Here is a 23,984-nt window from a genome sequence, read left to right on the forward strand (position 1 = left end):
CAGACGGTCCGTGTATTTTAAACTCATTCACTACACTTGTATCCGGGGTTGTATCTCCTTAACAGATCTGCCCGGTTACAGCTTACTCCCTTGTTTCCTTGTTTTTAATTGGTTAAACGGTCCGGTCACCTGGCAACCAGCCTATACAAATAGGCAGCGGAAAGGACGCTAATCACGCACCTGATGACGTCAGCTCTGACGAAACGCGTCGTGCGCGATCACGTCATTTCCGCCCCACTGCAACGCAGACCCGGTCGCTGACCCGCACAGCGTCCCGGAAGCGGCCGCCAACGAGGGACTCGCAGCCCCTACTGCTTGGATGCCCGTTACTATTGCTATTTATGTGAGTACCTGACTTATATACTTTAAAATAAAGCTATTTTACATAACGGTACATCACTATATTGGCACTTCTTTCTTATATATCACCATCGTATACACCCAAGAGAAGATCCTATCACCTGGTATTAAAAAGGGGGCTATCCCCTCCCCCCTTCCATAGGAGTCGCATAAAGACCACGCTGCAATAAGGCTTGCTACCCCTGTAGGGGTACATACCTCCGGTGAGTGCGGGAGCAATTGGAGGGGTGCACCTGTGTGTTTTTCCCATCACCCACATCACCCCCAAAAGCACTGCAAGCACCTTATTTTCACCTGAATAACCATCGGTTATCAATTATTCCATATTGGTTTTTTCAATCACGGACTCACCCAGCAACTTAATAGACTGTTGATCTGTTTTTGGATTACCCACTGCATGAGCACTATTTAAAATTGTGTTTATTTGTATTAGGAATAGAAATGTGAATGCACTTTATTCATATTTTAGCTTATGTTATATTAAGTGTGTTTTTATATTTTTATTTTTATATTTATATATTTTTTTGAGATCAGCACACACAATATTTATGCACTTTGCACCAAACCACTTTAGGGACACACTCACCAATTTATATATAAATTTTGATATTGCATTTACACTGGTATTTTATTAATTCGCACCCCTGCACTTTAAACCAACCATATTTATTGAGATCACCTATAATTAGGCAGCGCCACTTTACCTCACCTTGCCCACACATCCCTGCCCCAGGCACCCCAATGGGAACAAACTGTGTCACAGGGGGGGATGCTCCATCAAGAGAAAGAAACCACATTTCAACAGCATGCGGATTGCTCTTAGCAAGCTAATCTTGCCTCAGGTAGCCATAAGCAAGAAATGGTAAGAAATATAGGAGAGGGGGAGACACAAGAGGTGGGAAGGGCACATTTAAGGTGGGTTATGAGGTGAGGGGTGCAGAAGGAAAGGGCAGGAGCAAAGTATCCACCATAAGTTCAAATTGAGGGGATTTAAATCAAGCCTTTTTACTAGTGATTTAAATCATGAATTTAAGTCTTCATTTAAATCGACTTGATTTAAATCAAATCCACCCTGGTTAAATGTTCGCTTCTATCTAGGGGATGGTAAAAGCAATTCTACTTTCCTTATCCTCTGCTCTAGCAGTGAAGTATCCCCTGTGTCCTCACATGCAGTGCAAGGCTATATTCCCTGCATTGGTCTTGATGATGTCAGAGGACCTTAGAACACTGGAGCATTGGGGGGGGGGGGGGCTACAGGAACCAGTCAAGCAGCATGGAGGTGATAGAGGATGAGGTAAGTAAAAGTACTTTACCTGGTCCCCTAGACAGAAACAAGCTTTTAACCCTTGTAGTGTAGGCTATTTTTGAAGAGCAACACCGCTCCAGGTGAAACATAAATCCCCTGAGTCACAGGGTGCTGGTCCAATCTGTGACCAGGTGTAGCAGAGGCTGAGGAAGGAAACTAACCCCACTCGTAACTTCAGAAAAAATTAGCTTTAATGTAAAAAATCCCCAGAAAAGGACATCACAAACACACGATACAGAAAAACAGCAGCATGGTTAACGTTTCACAAAAAAATTGCGTAATCATAACCCAGTTTTTGTGAAATGCATAAACCATGCTGCTGTTTTACTGTATCATGGGTTTGTGATGTCCTTTTCTGTTGAATTTTTTTAAAATTTACCACTTGCGCCCCGCCCACTGTACATTTACTACGGCACTCTGCCGCTGCTGGGCAAAGCGACGTAGCCCTACGTCGCTCGCTCAGGAGACTGTAGGGGGCGAGCGCAGGCCGTCCCCGCTCATTACGCTGGCCATTCGCGATCTCCCGCAGCAGAGGGAGAAGGACAGACGGCTGATGTAAACATAGCCGTCTGTCATTCTCCCTGAAGTGAGGCTATGTGATTCTGCTATATAGGATTGCATGTCTCTGTGTTTACTCCACAAGCCACGCCCCTCCAGTTAGAATCACACCCCTAGGGATACATTTAACCCCTTGATCACCAGTAATGTTAACCCCTTCCCTGCCAGTGTCATTTTTACAGTAACAGTGCATATTTTTAGCACCGATTACTGTAGTAATGTCAGTGGTACCCCCAAAAGTGTCAAAAATGTCAGTTAGTGTTCTGATCTGTCCGCCGCAATGTCGCAGTCCCACAAAAAAAAAAAAAAAACAACCCACAGATCGCCACCATTACTAGTAAAAATAAAAAACAATAAAAATGACATAAATCTTTCCCTTAGTTAGTAAACGCAATAACTTTTGCGCAAACTAATCAAAATACGCTTATTGCGTTTTTTTTTTACCAAAAATATGTAGCAGAAAACAAATTGGCCTAAAATGTTAAAAAATTTTGATTTTTACATTTTTTTGAGAATTTCATATAAAAAAAAATGTGAAAAATATTGTTATTTTTTCAAAATTGTCGCTCGTTTTTTGTTTATAGCGCAAAAAATAAAAAAATCGCAAAGGTGATCAAATGCCACCAAAAGAAAATTCTGTTTGTGGGAAAAACGGAGCCAGTGTTCCATATCTTAGCCGAATCCAAGATGAGAGGGTGGGAACTCCGGCTGCCATGGAGACCATCAGGAAAGGAAAATTACGGTAAGTTTTTGTTCGGAATTCTCAGTTTTCCTGACAGTCTCCATGGCAGCCTACGTGTGGGAAATAACTAGCTCACCTCACACGGGTGGGAATGCTTTAGCAAAGAAACTTTAATTCATGCTGTTCGCAGACAAAACAGTCAAACCAAAATTAACTGAAGACAATGAAGCAGGCTCCACACAATAGTGGGTCATAAAAGTATTGACCGAAGACCAGGAAGCCGCTCTGCAAATTACATCTGGAGCCACTTGTCGCGAGGCCGCCCAGGACGTAGAGATACTTCTTGTAGAGTGCGCCGTCACCGCCTCTGGAGGAGCCAAACCCTCTGCTCTATAGGCCTGTTGGATAGCTGCCACTATCCATGATGCAATGGTTCTGGATGAAGCACGTTTGCTTCTGTTCTTACCCAGAAACAAGATAAAGAGGTTGTCTGACTGTCTAAACAATGCAGTCGCTTGAAGATAGATTCTTAAGGATTCACCCACATCCAATGGATGAGGACTAGACTCTTCAGAAGACCGAAAAGTAGGAAGGACGATCTCTTGGTTTTGATGAAACACCGAGGTAACTTTCGGATTTGAATTTAGCATGGGTATCAGCACTACCCGGTCTGGGAAGAAAGTCAGAAATGGTTCTCTATAGCCAAGGGAACTTATTTCAGAGACCCTTTTACGCGAAGTGATGGCTACCAGGAAGACTGTCCGGATGGTCAGGTCCTTGATAGAAGAAGATTCTATGCCAGTTTTTGAGAAGGTCCCATTTCGGAAACCTAGGTTTTCTCTGAGGTCTGAGCCTGGCTGCTCCTTTAAAGAACTGTTGAATAAGTGGGTGTTGGGCCCACATGATCCCAGAGAAGGCGGATAATGTAGATATTTGGACTCTTAAAGTGCCTAGTGAAAGGGGCATGTCTAAGCCAGCCTGAAGAAATTTTAAGACCTCTTGAATCCCAGGGACTGAGGAGGACATCCCTTCCGGATATGCAGACTTTATAAATCTTGACCAGATTCTGCGGTATATCACATTTGTGCTTGGTCGTCTAGAGTTCATTAAGGTGGGAATGGCTGTTGGCGGACAGCCGAGCGATTCCAACCTTTCCCTCTCAAGAACCAGACCGTCAACCGGAGTATTGCAGGGCAGGGGTGCACTGATGTTTCCTGTAGGAGAAGGTCTGGTCTGAGGGGAAGAGGGACTGGGTCCCGATAGCTGAGCTGTAGGAGCAGCGGAAACCATGGCCTGTTGGGCCAGAAGGGAGCCACCATCACTATCTCGACATCTTCCGCTTGAAGTCTCTGCAGGAATTTGAGAATGATGGGTACTGGAAAAAAGGCATATGCCCTGTTGAACTCCCACCTGTCGGTTAGCGCATCTGTCCCGTAGGCTTGATGGCATTTGCCTCTCGTAACATACTTCTCCAACTTGTGGTTGCAAGGAGAGGCGAACAGGTCGACTTCGGGAGACACTCCCAATGACAGAATCCAGTTGAACGACTCCACATGGAGAGACCATTCGTTGTGGTTCAACTGGACCCTGGGCAGGAAATCTGCCTGGACGTTCTGAGGACCTGGAATGTAAACTGCTGAGATGTTGACTAGATGAGCCTGAGCCCAAGACATAATTGGGGCCAATTCCCGAAGCAGGGAAAGGCTCCGCGTCCCACCTTGTCTCTTCACATAAGACACTGCCGTGGTGTTGTCCATCCTGATCATGACCGATTTCCCTTCCACGAGGTGTTGGAAGGATCGAAGAGCCTGATATGCTGCCCGGAGTTCCAGGATGTTGAAGACTGGAGTGTGTCTCTGAGAAGACCACCTCCCTTGGGCCACTTCCGACAGACAATAAGCTCCCCAACCTGAGTTGCTGGCGTCTGTTGTGATTATGGTCCATGAGACTGGAACCAGAGAGTGGCAATTGAGCAGATTCTTGCGTTGGAGCCACCAAAGAAGACTGGTCCTCATGCTGGAGGAGATGTGGATGGATTGCTCTCGCTCTTCCAGGTTCCACTGCTGTAGGAACCCCTTCTGAAAAGGCCGCATACCCCAAAGGGCCCATTTGACCATGGGAGCCGTGGATACCATGGTGCCAATGATTTTGAGGCACTGAAAGGCTCTTAGCCGGGAGGAAGAAAGGGCTGGGAGGATTCTCTCCTGCACTACCGGTATCTTCTCTACAGGGAGAGAGATTGAATTCTCGATGGTATTGAATTGCGCCCCCAGATAGACTAGGCATTGAGTGGGCTCCAGCTGGCTCTTTTGCAAGTTCAACAGCCAGCCAAACTCCTTGAGGGTCGCATTGACCTGATCTCTGTGTGCCAGTAACTGATCTTTGTCTTGAGACAAAAGCAGAAGATCGTCTAGGTGATGGTGTAGACGTATACCCTTTAACCTTCGGAGAGATACAATGGCCAGGAGAACTTTGGAGAACACTCTTGGCGAGGTTGAGAGGCCAAAAGGTAGACAGATGAACTGAAGATGCCGGTTCAAGACACAAAAGCGGAGATATTTGTGAAAGTCGATTGCCACAGGTACATGAAAGTACGCATCCTTAAATATCTATTAAGGCGAGCCAGTCTCCTGGCAGCACCGCCTTTTGAATGGTGGAGAGAGTTTCCATTTTGAATTTTTCGTTCTTTATGAACTTGTTCAGATATGTGAGGTCTATAACGGGCCTCCAAGCCCCGTTCTTCTTTTGAATCAGGAAGAGGGGTGAGTACACACCTTGAAACTTTTCTTGGTCTGGTACCGGAACCACTGCTCCTTGAGCCACCAAAGCGTCTACATAAGCGAGCAAGACTTCTCTTCTCTCTTCTTGACAAGGCAAGTGAGTTGGAATAAAACAGGGAACCGGATCCACCAGAAAATACCATTTGTGACCTGTAGAGACCGTTCTGACGGTCCAGAAGTCCGAGATTGAGGCCGCCCAGACATGCTGAAAGTGGAGTAAACGTGGCCCCACCTGACATGTCTGAACGGGCCCAATCTCAAAAAGACTTAGTGGTTTCTTGCCCAGCAGGAGCTGGATTTTTGGACGATCTTCGAGAAGAAGATTGGCCCCCTCTCCAATTTCTCCGAAAATCCCTAGCAGGTTTGTAGGAGTGGGCATCTCTCGACCTCTCAGACGTCTATCCTGTGGAAGAAAACCTGATTTCCCGCCAGTGGCCTTCGCAATGGTGCGGTCTAGTTTATTGCCGAAAAGAGACTTACCCTCGAAGGGGAATTTACACCATGCCTGCTTGGAGGCTGGATCAGCAAACCAGGGACAGAGCCACAAGGCCCTCTTTGCTGTAACCGAACACAACATTGATCTGGACAAGAGGCGAAGAAAATCAATGGATGCTTCTCCCAGGAAAACAGATGCCAGCTTGAGTTCATGAATGGGAGAGTTCTCCACAGCTTCATCCGAGATGCTCCCAAGTTTGGTCTCGATATCAGACACCCAGACCTCCATGGCTTTAGACATAGCTGCTAGTGCCTTAACAGGTTTGCAGGCTGCCCCAGCCGTAACATAGACTCTTTTCAGATCTAGGTCTATTTTCCTATCCAAGGGATCCTTAAAGGAAACCGCATCATCCAGGGGCAGAGTAACGTGTTTTGCCAATCTTGTGACTGCAGCATCTACAAGGGGAGCAGACTCCAGGTGAGCTACATCTTCAGCTTTGAAGGGATACAGCTTCCCCAGCTTGGAGAATAGGGAAGACTTGCCATCCCCTTTGCTCCATTCCTCAGTGATCACTTCTTGCAGCTCAGAGAGGGAAGGGAAGTTAATACGCTCCTTACCTAGGTGCTTGAAAAACTTCTGTTGTTTTTTCTGGGGAGACACAGGATCCTCCTACTTTAGAGCTTCCTTATTGGCTCTGATCAAGGATGGAACTAGGGAAAACTCAATTTTGCTGAAGTAATGCTCGGTTGAGAGGGGCCCTGATCTTCCGGTGTTTCAGCCGGAGAACTAGATGTAGTGGGACCATGTGCTGGAACCGTGCCCCACTCCTTCAGGCACTGTTGCACTACCCTCTTCACCAGGGTTTCCAATCTGTGGTCCTCGGGCTCCCTCTCACCGGCTGCATGAGCAAAACATGGCTCGCATAGGGACTTGTCCTCCGAGACATGCGCCCCACAACCCCAACAGGCTCTCTGGTGTGTGCGGTGACCATGATGTTGTGTATGGTGTCTGGAGGAGGAATTAGAGAATCTCTCCTGGTGCCTACTCCCTGATGGGGATTCATGGCGTCTTGATCTGGAGGATGAACTCCCACGTGGTCTGACAGGGTCTCTATCCTGAGGTACTCCAGGACTGGAAGAGCTGATGGAGAAAGAGAAAGTTGGGGAGACACTGGATTTAGCCATGAACCAGGGACCAGCTAACCCTCCCCCGCCCCCCCTGAAAATGCCAGCACCCACCTGTTATGAGAGGGCTGACCTCAGGAGGGCGGTGATGCAGGATCCATACTTCAGGCCAAACAACCAGACTGATAAAGAAAGGTAACATACATCAGACACAGGAACAATACAGTGGATAGTGTAAGATAACTGTAACGGAGCTCCAATGCCCAGCCTAGGTATCTCCGCTGTATAATCCTTGGAGCTGAGGAAGTGCTAAAATATCCAAGGCAAAATCCCCCCCAGTAACTGGACGACACACAGTTCTGGAAGTAAAACTAGACTAAGTTTGTTTATTGAAAAGACAAGGGATCTACAATCTAGGAAAACCCCTCCCTCTTCGAGCCATCCCACACACACAGCTGAACATCCCATAATAACCTTACTCACAGGAACAATAGAACAATAGACTGCAGGTATTTAACAATAACAAACCCCCACCCATCTCCCTCACTCTTTCAACAAAAAAAACACACTCTCAGTGTCCATTCCGCTACACTGCTCCCCCTTAACCACAAGCCGGCATACACAGTCTGATCCATAACGGATCGGCTTGGGGATGTCCGGGGAGTACTCACAGATCATTTTTCCAGTTCAGTTTGTCGCGATAACCCGTCAGCATTGCCATTCTGTTTTCCGGGGCGGTAGTGAATAGTAAAGTCATACGGTTGTAACGCCAAACTCCAGCGCAACAACCGGGCATTGTCCCCTGCCACTCGATTTAGCCATACCAACGGGTTGTGATCTGTGAGTAGGGTGAACTGTTGTCCATACAAGTAGGGCTGAAGCTTCTTTAGGGGCCACACCACAGCCAGGCATTCTTTTTCTATGGCGGCGTAGCTCACTTCCCTGGGGAGAAGCTTCCTGCTCAAGTAAGCTACAGGGTGTTCTCCGCCATCTTCTCCGACCTGGCTCAATACCGCGCCCAATCCAAACATTGAAGCATCTGTGTGAACAAGGAATCGTTTAGATGGATTGGGAGCCGCTACTACAGGACTATTAACAAGGGCCTGTTTGAGCTGTTGGAATGCCTGTTCACACTCTGGGGCCCATACTACTTGGCGGGGTAGGTTCTTTCTAGTCAGGTCAGTGAGGGGTTTTGCCAGGGTGCTGTAGTTCGGGACAAATTTGCGGTAGTAGCCAGCCGTCCCTAGGAATGCTAAAACCTGGGTTTTGGTACGGGGGGTTGGCCACTTGGCCACTGCCTCAACTTTGGCGGGTTCAGGCATTTGTTTCCCACACCCCACCCGGTGTCCCAAGTACTGCACTTCCGCCATCCTAATATGACATTTGCTTGGTTTGAGGGTTAGACCGGCCTCTGTGATCCGGTCTATCACCGCTCCTATGTGTCTCAGATGCTCCTCCCAAGTCTCACTAAAAATCGCGATATCATCCAAGTATGCACATGCATAATCTTGGAAGCCATCAAGCAGCTGATCCACCATCCGTTGGAAAGTGGCTGGGGCGTTTTTCATCCCGAATGGCATGACCTTGAATTGGAACAACCCAAAAGGGGGTGACAAAGGCCGACTTGGGAATGGCATCTGGGGCTAGGGGGATTTGCCAATATCCCTTACATAGATCGATGGTCGTGAGGTATCGACCTCTGGCTATTCGATCTAAGAGCTCGTCTATCCTGGGCATGGGGTAAGCATCTGATACTGTTTTGTCATTGAGTCTCCGGTAGTCTACACAGAAGCGGGTAGTTCCATCCCTCTTCGGTACCAAGACCACCGGAGAAGCCCAAGGACTATCAGAGGGTTCTATGACTCCGAGACGGAGCATCTCTTGTATTTCCCGTCTCAGGTATTCTGTAGGGAGTCTGTCTGAGGGGTGGCTGTTCCAAAGTGTCTACTCTGTGCATCACTAGTGGAGCGTATCCAGGTATGTTTGAGAATGTTGCTCCCTTCGTGGTTAGCAATTGCCGTGCCTGGATGCGTTCTTGGGGGTTTAACCTTACCCCCAGCTGAACCTCATCTAAGGTGCCAATCATATCATCCTCCCCCAGAAGGTCTGGTAAGGAAAGATTCTCAAACTCGTCGAAGGCGGGCACACAGATTGCAGCCACATCCTCCGTTCTCTCATAGTAGGGTTTGAGCATGTTCACGTGGAGCATGCATCTCCCCCCACTCCCAGAGCAAGGACCAATCAAGTAAGTGGTGTCGCACCTCTTCTCCACTACTTGGTATGGGCCCTGCCAGGCGGCCTGTAGCTTGTCGTGGCGAACAGGTTTTAAAATCAAAACCTTTTGGCCAGTCTGAAAGCTACGTCCTCTGGAGCCTCCGTCATACCATTGGCGCTGGCGAGTCTGCGCCGCCTGGAGGTTAGTACGCACATTCTGAGTCAGTTCCTCCAAGCGATCACGGAACTCCAACACATAGGGTATAACAGGGGTACCATCCTCACCTACTGCTCCTTCCCAGTGTTCCCGGATTAAATCAAGGGGTCCCCTTACTCTCCATCCGAACAGTAGTTCGAAGGGGGAGAATCCTGTCGATTCCTGTGGCACCTCCCTGTAAGCAAATAGCAGGTGCGGCAGGAATCTCTCCCAGTCCCGACTTGTGGCTGTGAAAGTTCGGAGCATTTGTTTCAATGTGCCATTGAACCTTTCACATAGACCATTTGTCTGGGGGTGGTAGGAAGAACTAATGATTAGCTTGATGCCACACAGTCTCCAAAGCTGTTGGGTGACTTCCGCAGTGAACTGAGTGCCCCGATCCGAAACTATCTCCCTGGGAAAGCCCATCCGGGAGAAGACCCGCATCAGCGCCTCAGCCACTGTCTCCGCGTGTATATTTGTTAGAGCCACAGCCTCCGGATAGCGGGTCGCATAGTCCACTATTGTGAGGATGTACCTTTTGCCGGACGGGCTGGGTTTGGCAAGGGGTCCTACAATATCTAGCGCTATCCGTCCGAATGGCTCCTCTATGATGGGTAGGGGTTGTAATTTGGCCTTGTGGCGATCCCCCCATTTCCCTACCCGTTGACAGGTGTCACACGTTTGACAGTACTGTCTCACATCTTTGGAGATGCCAGGCCAAAAGAAGTATGGGTAAGCCGGTATCTAGTGCGGCTGACCCCTAAGTGGCCCGACAGGGGGATATCATGGGCTATCTGCATTTATTCTCTCCTGTATTTCTGGGGGACCACTAATTGTCGGGTGGGGACTGGTAGGGACCCCGCTGCGACCCTCTCTGAGTCACGGTACAATAACCCCTGGTGCCAGGAATATTTCTCTCCCTCTAATCCTGCCTGTGACTGGGCTACTTTATCCCTATAGACCTGTAACGTGGGGTCACTAAGGGTTTCCTGCCCAAATGCTGTGGGAGTATCCCAGGGAATGAGGTTAACACTTTGGGGAATTAGTCTTACTGGGCCCACAGAGGGCGTGCTGTTTTCCGTGGTGTGGGCCTGGGTCCGGGTGGTAACCGGGTATGCCTCGTTGGTGACCTGGGCTGGTACAAAAGCTGAAGTCAACTGGCCGAGATCATTCCCCAGCAGGACATCAGCGGGAAGTTCCTGGATCAACCCCACATGAATTAATCCGGATCCAGCACCCCAGTTCAGGTGTACTCTTGCCGTGGGTAGCCTGTGTATTGCTCCCCCTGCAACCCGTACGGCTACGGAACCCCCGGTGCGGTCGGCATCTGGAACCAGGTGACGTTTGACCAGTGTGAGGGTGGCGCCGGAATCTCGTAGACCTTCAGCAGTCTTTCCGTTCAGCTGTACTGACTGGCGATGGTGTTGCCTGTTGTCGGTAGCAGCCTGTACAGGGTCAGCCTCGTGTAGGATACTCCAGTGTTCTTCCAATTCTTCAGCTCTGAGGTTGTCTGGGGCAGCCTCAGCTTGATAACAATGAGCGGCAGCCCGTGCTGGGGGAGGTGGCCCTGGTCGGATCCACGCTGCTTGTTCCCGGTTCTTTGCGCAGTCTCTCTGATAGTGGCCAAATTTCTTGCACAAATGGCACTGCACTCCGTTGCGCCCGGGGTATCGATTTGCCAGAGGGTTAGGGATTAGTCCTGGTCATTGTGGTGCTGGCAACCCTGGGTTATTGTTCAGTGGTCTGGGGTTTGGTCTGAAGCTACTCCGTGATTGCCTGCGGGCATCTTGATATTCATCGGCCTGCCTTGCCGCTTCAGGGAGAGTGGTAGGTTTGCGGTCCCTTACCCACTCCTGTACCTTTGGATTTAGCCCGTTATAGAATTGTTCCAGTAAAATCAGCTGGGTGATCGCTTCTGCTGTGGTTGCCTGACTGGCTTGTAGCCAGGCTTGGGCTGCCCTCTGCATATGGCAAGCCCATTCGGTGTGGGAGTCCTTCTCCTGTTTCTTGGTTTCCCTGAAGCGTCTCCTGTACGCTTCTGGGGTGATGGCATATCTTGCCAAAATCACTTCCTTTACCCGGCTATAGCTTGAGATTTCCTCCTCTGGCACGGCTCTGTAGGCTTCTGCTGCACGGCCTGAGAGTTTACCAGCTAGGATCCGTACCCAGTCTGTTTGTGGTACTTTGTACAGCCTGCATTGCCGTTCAAAATCTTGCAGGAAGCCATCAATCTCTTCCTCTGCTTCCACAAACTTTTTAATCTTGTCTCTGGTGCCTGTGTAGTAGTTGGTCGACTCTCCAAGGCACGCTGCTCTGCCAGCCGCAGTTGGTTCTCCCGATCCTCTCTTGCTGTGATGAAGGCATCCACTAACGTTGCCTGTACCAGCTCTATTGAGGGGTTTTCTCCATAAAACGCTAGCCTGCGTTTCACTTCTTTCTCAAACTCTGTATCCATGGCTTCCGTAGCCATACGGATCCTCCTCGGTCAGCTCTGCAATCAGCGTGGCTTTGGTTTTATTGCTGGCGATCTTCCCTCTCGATTCCAGCAAATCCTTTAACGTGGCTCGTTTTAATCCAGCATAGTTCGTCTCCATTCACACTTCCATTCGTGTAACCGAATTTGTACAAACTGCTTCCTCTTGCTGCAAGGCTTGCATCCCACCGCTTGCCACCAAATGTAACGGAGCTCCAATACCAAGCCTAGGTATCTCCGTTGTATAATCCTTGGAGCTGAGGAAGTGCTAAAATATCCAAGGCAAAATCCCCCCCAGTAACTGGACGACACACAGTTCTGGAAGTCAAACTAGACTAAGTTTGTTTATTGAAAAGACGAGGGATCTACAATCTAGGAAAACCCCTCCCTCTTCGAGCCATCCCACACACACAGCTGAACATCCCATAATAACCTTACTCACAGGAACAATAGAACAATAGACTGCAGGTATTTAACAATAACAAACCCCACCCATCTCCTGAGGGACACTGCTCCCTCACTCTTTCAACAAAAAAAAACACACTCTCAGTGTCCATTCCGCTACAATAACCATACTCCATCTCCCCCTCTGCAAGTCAAACATCCATTGCACATACCTGTAGCAAGGAATACAGAGAAACAGGGAAGCTGCCGCAACGCCCACAGGGGAACTGACAGCTGCTTAAATTCCCCGCCGGAATGACGTCAGTGGTGACGCGGCCGCGAGTGCGCATGCGCGAACCAAGCCTCGGCTTCGTTCACGGCGCACTGCGCATGTGCGGGACCGGGCAGCAGCCGTCCGATTGGCCGCGGACAGCTGAGGAGGAAGAGGAAGGTATGCTGGAACGCAGGAAGCATTCCAGCGCCATTGGGGCCGAAAAACGCCGCTAGCACCAGGGAAAGAACATACAAAGGCAAACATAAATAACGAATACCGCTGCCATGAAGGGCTGTATTGATAATCTTCAGACCCTGTCAGAGTATGCCGGCCAAGCTTCAGTCAACTGGGGAATTTCAAATGTTCAGAGAGCTGGGGAATTTCAAATGTCACTCACCCGCCCGTGGCTGGGCCCTGGACATGCAGACACCATCCAAAGTATCTTGAGGTGAGCCGGCCATAGATAAGACATCCAAAATGTAGGTCCTTGGCGGAGGACAAAAAAGGAACACTGGCTGTACCTGAGAGCTGAAATTTATGGGAGGGGGGTCCTATACCCTTGGAGTGGAGGCGGGGTTAACCCACATGTAGGCTGCCATGGAGACTGTCAGGAAAAAAGGAAGTAAATTTCATTTGGGTATAGCGCCGCACGACAATTGTCCGTTAAATTCACGCAGTGCCGAATCGCAAAATAGGGCCTTGTCATTGAGCAGCCAAATCCTCCGGGTCTAAAGTGGTTAAAGCTCATTTTTTCTGAAGTTGGGAGTGCGGTCAATTTTCCTTCCCTATCCTTGCAGTGTAGGGGTAGCCCTACAGCAAAGAAAGGACTTTCAGCTTTAATTGCATGAATACTTCACAGTAACCAATCAGAATTCATTCTTCCAGACCAGAAATAGATTGTTTTCTATGGGCTACTGAACCTAAATGATATCTAAATCTATGAGCAAAAATGTCCTTAGGCTAGGTTCACATATTGGGGTCATATTTGTTCAGTGGGCTAAATGGAAAAAAACTCACATATCGCTGTACTAACACAAGTGATGTTAGTACAGTGATCTCTCTCGCTGTGTCATTGTATTCTGATAGAGGGGACCCCCCCCCCTTGACACACTGATCAGTGCTTGCAGCCATTGGCTGTGAGCACTGTTCAGATACCGGTTGGCTGCTGGTTTTTCAGCATGCCCGTTTGACAGAGTCAGGACGTTAGGCCGGTGTTGTAAAATTTTGTCGGACCCATGAAAAAAATCGGGCCTCGTCACTTCCGGTGACAGAGCATCACAAAACAGCGGATGGGAGTCGTCCGTGCGCATGCGCAGAAGACATTTTTCGAGGTTTGGCAAAATTATAACAGAGAGCGGACAGCTGATTGAGAGGAGGCGGGGCTGAGGTGCGACGGAGGACGGAGGACACATATGCAGAGCTGGTGGAGGAGGCGGGACGGAGGTGCGGCCGTGTAATATATGCAGGACTTTAGCGACTCCTTATGTTTTATTATCTTTAGCAATTATCGTATTATTTATCCTTAGGATTTCATTACATTTAGTATTTCTTCTTATTTTGTATTATATAAATAGTAAATGTAATGAAATCCTAAGGATAAATAATGCGATAATTGCTAAAGATAATAAAACAAGGAGTCGCTAAAGTCCTGCATATATTACACGGCCGCACCTCCGTCCCGCCTCCTCTCCCGCCTCCTCTATTCAGCTCTGCAGATGACGCGGCGGTGTCTTCCGTCCCACCTCAGCCCCGCCTCCTCTCATTCAGCTGCCCGCTATGTGTTATAAGTTTACCAAACCAAGATAATGTCTTGTGCGCATGCGCACTTGAGACTCCTATCACCGGAAGTGACGAGGTCCGATTTTTTCACGGGTCCGAGAAAATTTTAGAACACCGGCTTCTGTGGCAGGAAGGAAAACACAGGCGCCACTCTAAGGGCAGAATCTTGAGATTTTATTAACATGAACCAAGAGAAAAGGTACTCACAAAGGTAATATTTTATTATAAAAAGTGCTTATTGGTATTTTTTATGGACTTTTATATGGACTTATGAACTGTCCCTTTGCTTGATATTATTCCATTTATTTGGTTGATCCCCTGTTGTTTTCTTAGTGACACCCGTGAAGTCCCTGGTAATACTTCTTCCTCCCCGTTGTGTGCTAGTTGTTATTTTTAGCTCGGCTTATGTGGCACAAGCTGCTGTACACTCTGGTCAAATGTCAGCCGGTTTCTGTTGATTTCGGCCTGTGAGTGCCAGCCTTTAGATTGGTGGGTGCATTAGTTTTATTATTTTTTTCCGGCTAACAACATTTTCTGCAAACACAGAAAATACCAGATGATCCTGCTGGGATTCCAGTAACTTTCTGTGCACTGAACTAAAATCTGAAGCAATCTCATCAGCCTTTCCAGCTATAGTTTGCGAAGTGCAAAACACCTTTACCATCACTATGTAATAGAGGCCTGGAAAGGGGGAGGTTTTTGAAGTTACTGCCCCTTGGTAAATAGTACAGTAAGCAAGCGTTATTACCCTAGGGCACAACACTTGTTACTGGCGGGATCAGCAGTAATAATGAGTTTGGGTGTCATCCAAACTCTTCTCTAAACCAAAATCCTGCATGTTTGTACCACAATAAGCTGCAGGCTGGGTCATTCCCCACTGGGGATGAGCTCAGGCCTGTTCAGATTGTAGTCCAAACCCACCTGAGCAATCGCGCCAGGAAGCCGTCACTGTACACTACCAATCATAGGCAGCGTGTGTATGTGCAGCTGCGGGCTGGGAAATGCGTCACTGCCTATGATTAGCGGATAGGAATTGGCTCGGCTGTGTTTGGGATCCCACCTGCCTGATCCCACCAGGAAGCCGACACTGCACATGGCTAATCACAGATAGTGAGACATTTTCCGGTCTGCATCTGCACAGATCAGGTGGGTTGGGACTAGAGTGGATTTGATTTAAATCAAGTCAATTTAAAACATGATTTAAATCATGATTTAAATAACTAGTAAAAAGGCTTGATTTAAATCATAATTTCTAAAGAGCAACTGTCATCTCTGTCCCGCAGCTGCTCCTCCTCTGACCCGCTGTTGACTCACTGACAGTCCCATTCACTTTAATAGGACAGCTGGTGATGCGGCAATGACACAACAAGGTGAGGGACGTGGCAGCAGCAGGTGAGTGGATGCCCACTAACAGGCGCTGCCATGATGGATCTGAAATGATAGGTGCTCTTTAAATGTAGGGACTCGTTCTTACTGGTGGTTAGTGTGAAACTGTGTGGATGCATCAATGTAGTGCATGTTATCTCAGCTTGCAGAGCTTGGATTCACTGAATGAGTTTACCAAAAATATAAATATTGCAGAATATACAGCCCCATGCTACCTAACTAAGCTACACTCCATGCTAAAAAAACTAAATTAATAATGTATCTTAAATAGAAAACTATCTTAAGATAGATCTTTACTCCAAAACCTTTTTTTTTTTAATAAAAAAAAATCTGATTTAAATTAAAAAAAAAAAGATTTTTTATATTTATTTATTTATTTTTTTAAATCATCAATTTTTATTTACCCAAGCTGGGACAATGATCTGAAGACGCCTGAGCCCATCCTTATTCCCCACCCCAAAGCTGATGGTTAGATGAGTGGGGGTGAGCTCAGGCGGGTTCAGAAACTATAAATGCCTGAGCTATCCCGCTGAAAAGCTGTCAAAGCCGTCAGCCAATCATAGGTGGTGGTGACGGCGTTTCTTGCATCGCAGCTGCAGGTATAACACACTCCTTGCATGTGCGCAACTGCGGGGCAGGGAATGCCTTTGTCTCCTATGATTGTCTGTCGGCTTCACAGCTTCTTATGATCAGATAATCGGACGACTTATCGTTCGCATTTTGTTGCATGATACTAGTATTCAATAGGGATGCACCGATCCGACTTTTTTGGACCCGATAGCGATATCTGGCGTTGTGAAATCGCCGATACAGATACCGGAACCGATCCGGAGCTACACACAAAGCCAGCGGCTGCAGTACAGAGCAAAGCCACTGCTTCATGTGTACGGCTCCTCCATTCACAGGCGGAGTGCATCTGCTATCACTCCGCCTGTGAGCTGGGACTTTACAGGAAGTAGCGGCTCCCATCCCATACTACTACTGCACCAAGTAAGGGATGGCTGAGCCATTACCAGGGGCGGACTGACAACTCATGGGGCCCTCGGGCAATAGGAGATCATGGGGTCCCCTGTGTCCCCATCCACACTCAAGCCACACCCACACAAAGCCCCACCTACATATTGCACTACTCACAAATGCTTTAAAGCAGCAATATAAGAAAAGCAGCGTGTCACCGTCTAGCAGCAGCTAAACTGTAAGGAGGGCTGTTTGTGTCCTCAATTTTCTTTCTTTCTTGACTACTGACCCCATCCACTGCCCTACTGGCACCTTCCACTGCCCTACTGACACCGTCCACTGCCCTACTGACACCGTCCACTGCCCTACTGACACCGTCCACTGTCCAACTGACACCATCCACTGCTCTGTTGACACCGTCCCCTGCCTTACTGACACCATCCACTGCTCTGCTGGCACAGTCCACTGCTCTACTGACACCATCCACTGTTCTGCTGACACCATCCTCTGCTCTACTTACACCGTCCGTCCACTGCTCTACTGATACCATCCACTGCTCTACTAACTCTGTCGTCTGCTCTACTGACACTATCCACCGCTCTACTGACACTATCCACCGCTCTACTGACACCGTCCTCTGCCCTACTGACACTGTGCACTGCCCTGCAGACACTGTCCACGGCCTTTACTGATACGATCCATTGCCCTACTGACTGACACTACCAGCGTTGCAAAGGTCGCATCTGCGACCAGGCTCTGGTGTTTTGCTACCGTGGGGGGGACCAAAACAGCAGGAAGGAGATCCGCTACAGAACATGTGAAAAGCTCCTGCTGATGGATTGTAATAAAGAAACCTGAAATGGGAGCAAATGGCCTCAGGGTTCAGCTGGGGGTTAGGGGGGCCCCATGGGTTCTTGCACTGGGGCCCTGAAAGTTCTAGTTACGCCTCTGTCAGCAAGCATATAGCAAGTCAGCTTTTTATGCTCAGTGTAAGAAAATCAGTGAGCAGAGGCAAGAATTTCACTTTACATATGCTTTAATGCAAGAACAGAGGATAGCAGCAGTGTAGCATTTCCTTGCAGCAGATAAGCAATGGTTAACACTCAGGGCTCTTCCACGGATGTCAGCAAGTCAGAGCGGTCATACAGAGAGAAGAGAGCTTTACCGACTTTCAATTCTACTTCCAGCTTGCTGGTCCATCAAATCTGAAATACTGTCTCTGCACTCCCACATCAGATGTTGTTTTTACTCTCCCATAGCTCAAAGTGTAACACAACCTCGAAGCACAGAGCTGCTGTGTGTTCCTCTGCCCCGTGCCTGCTCCAGCTCACACCAAATAGTCCAGTGTTATACTCGGCTTCACTACCATGCTGACAGCTTCCCTGAATATAGTAAGATGGCGAGCGTCATGGGGCCCCCTACTGGCCCCGGGCCCCCGGGCAGTGCCCTAAATGCCCGTATGGTCAGTCCGCCCCTGGCCATTACTAAGCATAAACCGGATCGACCAGTGGATCGGTCAATGTTACCGATCCCCCCGATCCAGCTATAATGGCCACATCGGCACCGATATCCGATCCAAATATCGGATCGGTGCATCCCTAGTATTCAATTCAACAATGCGTACTAAATGTATGATTTTTTTTTGTACGATTCTGGAAAAGCTTCCTGGTTGCATAGCTACATATCACATAAAAAAAAAAAACAATGGCAGCCAGGCTTTTTCCGGGTTATTTTAGTGTTTCTGATCATGTGTGGTCTTTGTGTATCGATTTTTACCGAACGCATACTGTACTGATTAAACTATTGTCGTTCGACTGGCTATCGTACGACAAAAGTTTTTGTGTTTGTCCCTTCGGATTTTGTTGGACGAAATGCCGTGATCGGCTGTCGAAAGCTGTGTACTAATGATCAGATTATCGTGCGATCAATTCAAAATCGTTTTTTTTTCCGTACGATCGTGATCTGAATGTGTGTACGAAGCATTAGTGGGATAGCCCAGCCATAGTTGCCAACATTTAAAAAAAATTTCCAGGGACACTTTGCAGCACAGCTATCAATTACTTTCCACACCCACTTCCCTGAAGCTCCGCCCACTCGGCATAATTAAAGCGGAGTTCCACCCAGGGGATACTTTTTTTAATAAAAATACCCCCGGGACAGTCAGGGCTAGTACATTCCACAATGGCTAGCCTCTGATCTGTCCCGGGTTGCACTTACCTTTTAGGAGAAATACTTACCTTGAAAAAGCATTCTCCAGCGCTGCCATCTCAGGTGTGGGCAGCTTGAAGCCAGCGCGATCCTCTTCGGCGTCCTCTTCCTTCTTCTTCGGTCCCACGATGCACTGCACCGGCCCCGCCGTCAGTTCCGGTGCGACAGCGTCATCCCTCCACAGCTTCTGGGCATGCCCAGAAGCTGTTTAGAAGGGAATGACGCGCACGCACCGGAACTGACGTCGGGGCCGGTGCAGGCGCATTGATTCCTGGGAGCGATGACGTTCAGCTCCCAGGAATCATTGCAAAAGCCAGGAAGTGACGAATCGCCGTGGCCGCCGAGGGGAGGAAGAAGGAAGTAAGGTAAGTATATTTTCTCTACAAGGGAAGTAAAAAAAAAAAAAAATTGCGATTATCCATTTGTTTTTCAGGTGACCCGGAGCAAGAAGATGGAGGTAAGTGTAAATTTAAGGTGGAACTCCACTTTAATCTCGCCTATCAGATTATAGAGTCAACTCAATATAGAGAGAATTACAGGAAATTAAAAAGGGAATTTCAAATTTAAGGCCACAGTAGCAGAGTTGGAATAATTCTCCCATTCAGTTGCACTACTTCTTCTGCCTAACATTTACAGGCAGCCTGATTAACAGGCGCTTCCAGGGACAATATAAATTACCTGGGACAGGCTCCTATTTGCAGGGACTGTCCCAAGAAAAAAGGGACAGTTGGCAAGTATGCCCAGGTGGGTTCAGACGCACAGCCAAACTAATCAAGGAGATTAGCTCAGAGGATGCTCAAGCTCATCTCTAGTCACCAGGTAAAGATAAAGGAAAAACCTGAAATAAAGAAAACAAATGCAGCCACCACATCTAAGGACTGGTAAACTGCAAAATATATTAGCGTTTTATTTTTGGGTTTAGTTATGCTTTAAAATAAAGTCTTAACCTGATAAAGCCGATTATTAACCACACACTTTACAGTCAGAGTATTCCCAACCCACTGCAAGTATATCCGTTTAGGCTTAGGAAAATATCCCTAACCAGCAACATGGCGGACGGCATCCATTATAGGCGACATTTCCTACCGTCAATGACGTTCTACTTACCCTAATACCAAACTTAATAATTACGCTGAATGCCCCGTTAAGTGGTTCGGTACATTAAACTTCTTACTGCTGTATGTTTATCGCATTTTCACCATTCAGTCAACTCTCAGAACGCTGAACAAGCATCAGGCAGTAGAGAAGACAGCTCAGCATAGAGGGAGGGGGTCCTTTTTTTATGAACAGGCAAGTGCATGGGCAGCCGCGCTTGCGTCCTTCCGGTGTAGCAGGCAGCGGTGGCGGTAGCGTGTTGTTGTGAAAATGGATGACGAAGAGGAGACTTACCGGCTGTGGAAGATTCGGAAAACTATCATGCAGGTGAGGAGTGTTCGGGTTAGGAGACGGCTGCTCGGTTCTTAGTTCTAATGTGTTCAGTGAGGTGCTGCACAAGTGAGAGTGTGAGGAAAGTTCCAGAAACACATGGGCACTGGCCGCCTCAGCCTCGCTTGGTCTGAGTAATACGTTAAACCGTAATATAGTGTGGGCCAGACCGGTTTTCTCGTCTTGGTTAAGTAGGGGGAAGAGTTAGACTTTTTTTTTTCTCCAATTTCTTTATTTTTTATTGCTGTTTGTGTACCTTTTTGAGGACATTCGTCTTTTCTACTTGTACCAGTGCTAGAAAAAGGGGGGATCTTCCATCCTTTCATCCATCCGGACCCGTTCACGGGCAGAATCGCCGCAATTCCAAATTGTGTTTCGAGCGCTGCGCAATGTGCGTTTGGGTGTCATTAACCACTTGCCAACCAGCTGCCATATGTATACTGCGGCAGGTCTCAGCGAAACGACGTACCCATACGTCACTTCGTGGGAGCGCTCGTGGGGAAGCTGATCTGCTGGGCCGGCGGTTGCGATTGCTGCTGGGCACCTGCGATTGCTCCCTGTGGAAACAAAACAGTCTGCCGTTGTAAACAGGGCAGGCCGCTGTTCTGTCAGCAATGAACACAGGGATCCCGTGTTCCTCCTATTTAGGAACACAGGTCTCTGGGTTCATTCCTTAAGTCCATCCCCCACACAGTTAGAAAGCACCCCCTAGGGACACATTTAACCCTTTGCCCCTGGTGTTAACCCCTTCCCTGCCAGTGTCATTAGTACAGTAATGCCTCATTTCCACTGAGTGGTACGGTTTGGAACGGCACACCTTGCGTTTCCACTGCCAATAGTACCCTTTCATGATGGGTGTGGTGTAGCAGGAAAGCTGTGATAGACGATTCTCTGTCAACCAATCAAAGTTCTGCAGAGTGTAGCTCCACCCTGTTGGTACGGTACTAATGTGCTTGCTACTCCAACGAAAGGGTCCCAAAAAAGTGGTGCGGTTCGGAATTAGGGTACCATCCACAATGGAAACGGCATAAATAGCGTACCGAACCGTACCAGAAAGCTCAGTGGAAACGAGCCATAACAGTACATATTTTTAGCACTGATTACTGTAGTATTGTCCCTGGTTCCCCAAAAGTGTCAAAATAGTTAGGGGTCCGGTCTGTCCGCTGCAGTCCCGCTAAAAAACGCTGATCGCCACCATTACTAGTAGAATAAATAAAAATGACATAAATGATTCCCTTAGTTTGTAGACCTGATAACGTTTGCGCAAACCAATCAATATACTCTTACTGGGTTTTTTTTTAACAAAAATATGTAGCAGAATGCAGAATACAAATTGGCTTAAAGTGATAAAAAAATTAAAATCAAATTTCTTAATTGGGAATCGTAGCAGAAAGTGAAAAATATATATATATTTATTTCAGAATTGTCGCCTTTTTTCTTTTATAGCACAAAAAAAAAAAATCGTACAGGTGATCAATTACCTCCAAAAGAAAGCTCTATTTGTGGGAAAAAAAATACATAAACTTTATTTGGTTTCAGTGTCGCATGACCACGCAATTGTCAGTTAGTCACACAGTGCCGAATCGCAAAAATGGCCTGGCCATTAAGGGGGGAAACCTTCAGAAGTGGTTAATTGCACCCCAAATGCAATGCGATACTGCTGCAAATCACGCCTTTCAAAAATGTATGAAGCTTTTCGAGCAGAATAGACTTGCTCTATGTGACACACATAATCACATGCAGGAGCTCTTGTTTCAGCTACGCAATGATGTGTTGTAGCCTACTACACACTGCTAGTCCTTTTTTTCTTTTTTTTACCAAGCAGGGCTGAAGAAAATAAAAACTGACAGCTCAGAATGAACCACTGTACTAACTATTTAATGTTAGTACATTGATCTCCCCTCCTGTGCTATTGTGTTCTGACTGGGGAACAGCCACCCCGCTAGAACACTTCAGTCAGCACTCTCAGCCATTGGCTGAGAGCACCAATTGGGAGCATGTCGGCAGACCTTTATTGGTCATGCCCCTTCAACAGAAGCCGGCTTCTTTTAGACGACCTGCAGGACATGGGATAAACGTTGGCTGTTTTTTTATGGAAATGGCCGATGCCGCCTGACATTCGGCCCGCATGCAAGCGGTATTAAGCCCTTGTTTGATTTTCTATTAAAATAACAAACATGCCTATACTTGCCTGCTCTGTGCAATGCTTTTGCACAGAGCAGCCCCAGTCCACCTCTTCTGGGGTCCCCACCAACGCTCCTGGCCTCTCCTCTTTGGCGGGTGCCCCCAATGAAAGCTGCTTTCCATGGTAGGACCCGTGTGTAATCACTCCCGAGTCCCAGTGCTGCGTCCATTGACACAAACAGCAAGACTCGACCCTGCTCCTGTGTGACAGCATTTGATTGACAGGAGCTAATGGCTCCCACTACCATCAATCAGTCCAGTTAGTAGGGAGATAGTGGTGTGCGGATCCAGTTCAGGTAAGAAAGAGGGGGGAGAGCTGCAGCACAGGTTTTTCACCCGAATGCATTAAGGTGAAAAACCTTAAAGGAGTTGTAAAGGCAGAAGGTTTTTTATCTTAAAGCGGAGTTCCACCCTAAAATAATACTTCCATCTTCTCGCTCCGGGTCACCTGGAAAACAAATGGATAATCGCAATATTTTTTTTTTTTTTTTACCTGGTTTAGAAGAAAATATACTTACCTTACTTCCTCTTCCTCCCCTCGGCGGCCACGGCGATTCGTCACTTCCTGGCTTTGCAATGATTCCTGGGAGCTGAACGTCATCGCTCCCAGGAATCAATGCGCCTGCACCGGCCCCGACGTCAGTTCCGATGCAGGCGCCGTCATACCTTGCTAAACAGCTTCTGGGCGTGCCCAGAAGCTGTGCAGGGATGACGCTGAGGCACCGGAAGTGACGGCGGGGCCGGTGCAGTGCATCGTGGGACCGAAGAAGATGGAAGAGGACACAGAAGAGGATCGCGCTGGCTTCAAGCTGCCCACACCTGAGATGGCAGCGCTGGACAATACTTTTTCAAGGTAAGTATTTCTTCTAAAAGGTAAGTGCAACCTAGGAACCTGTGGAATGTACTAGCCCTGACTGTCCCGGGGGTATTTTTATTAAAAAAAAAATTTCCCAGGGTGGAACTCCGCTTTAAAGAGGTTGTAAACCCTTGAAACGTTTTTTTTTTTTTTTTTTTTTGCTGTAACCTGAAAGAGAAACCCATAATGAGCTAGTATGCATTGAATACTAGCTCATTATGAAATACTTGCCTAAGAACGAGCCCCCGCCGTGCTGCCCGCTCACCTGTCTCACATGTCCAGTCGCCTGTCTTCCGGGATCGCAGCATCCGGCCATCTGATTGGCCGGAGCCGCGTTGACGTCACTCCCGCGCGCGTGAGCCGACGGTCACGACACGGGGCTCTGAAGAAACGGCACCA

The 23,984-nt window shown here is 47.9% G+C and overlaps 3 protein-coding genes across 3 annotated transcripts in view; 1 reads left to right on the plus strand and 2 right to left on the minus strand.

The window, feature by feature from the left end:
• LOC309561058 (uncharacterized protein) overlaps positions 1-20,384 on the minus strand; it is a 97,588-nt gene extending 77,204 nt beyond the window's left edge. Inside the window, exon 1 of the mRNA XM_082264781.1 lies at positions 20,228-20,384. The gene's annotated coding sequence lies outside the window, so the exon portion shown is untranslated. The remainder of the gene's footprint in view (positions 1-20,227) is intronic.
• On the minus strand, positions 11,363-12,253 carry LOC309547361 (uncharacterized protein; the record flags this gene model as incomplete). Its single annotated transcript, XM_082247203.1, has 2 exons — positions 11,363-12,008; positions 12,132-12,253. 2 exons carry the CDS (start codon positions 12,251-12,253, stop codon positions 11,363-11,365), a joined length of 768 nt encoding a protein of 255 aa, XP_082103329.1.
• A 13-nt stretch (positions 20,385-20,397) lies between the features above and the next one.
• The window catches only part of POLR2E (RNA polymerase II, I and III subunit E), a 39,384-nt gene continuing 35,797 nt past the window's right edge, over positions 20,398-23,984 (plus strand). Inside the window, exon 1 of the mRNA XM_082264756.1 lies at positions 20,398-20,542. Within this exon, the coding sequence (XP_082120882.1) occupies positions 20,486-20,542 (57 nt within the window). The 5' untranslated portion in view covers positions 20,398-20,485. The remainder of the gene's footprint in view (positions 20,543-23,984) is intronic.

This window comes from Pelophylax lessonae (genome assembly GCF_965119305.1).
Source record: "Pelophylax lessonae genome assembly, chromosome: 1".
NCBI lineage: Eukaryota > Metazoa > Chordata > Amphibia > Anura > Ranidae > Pelophylax > Pelophylax lessonae.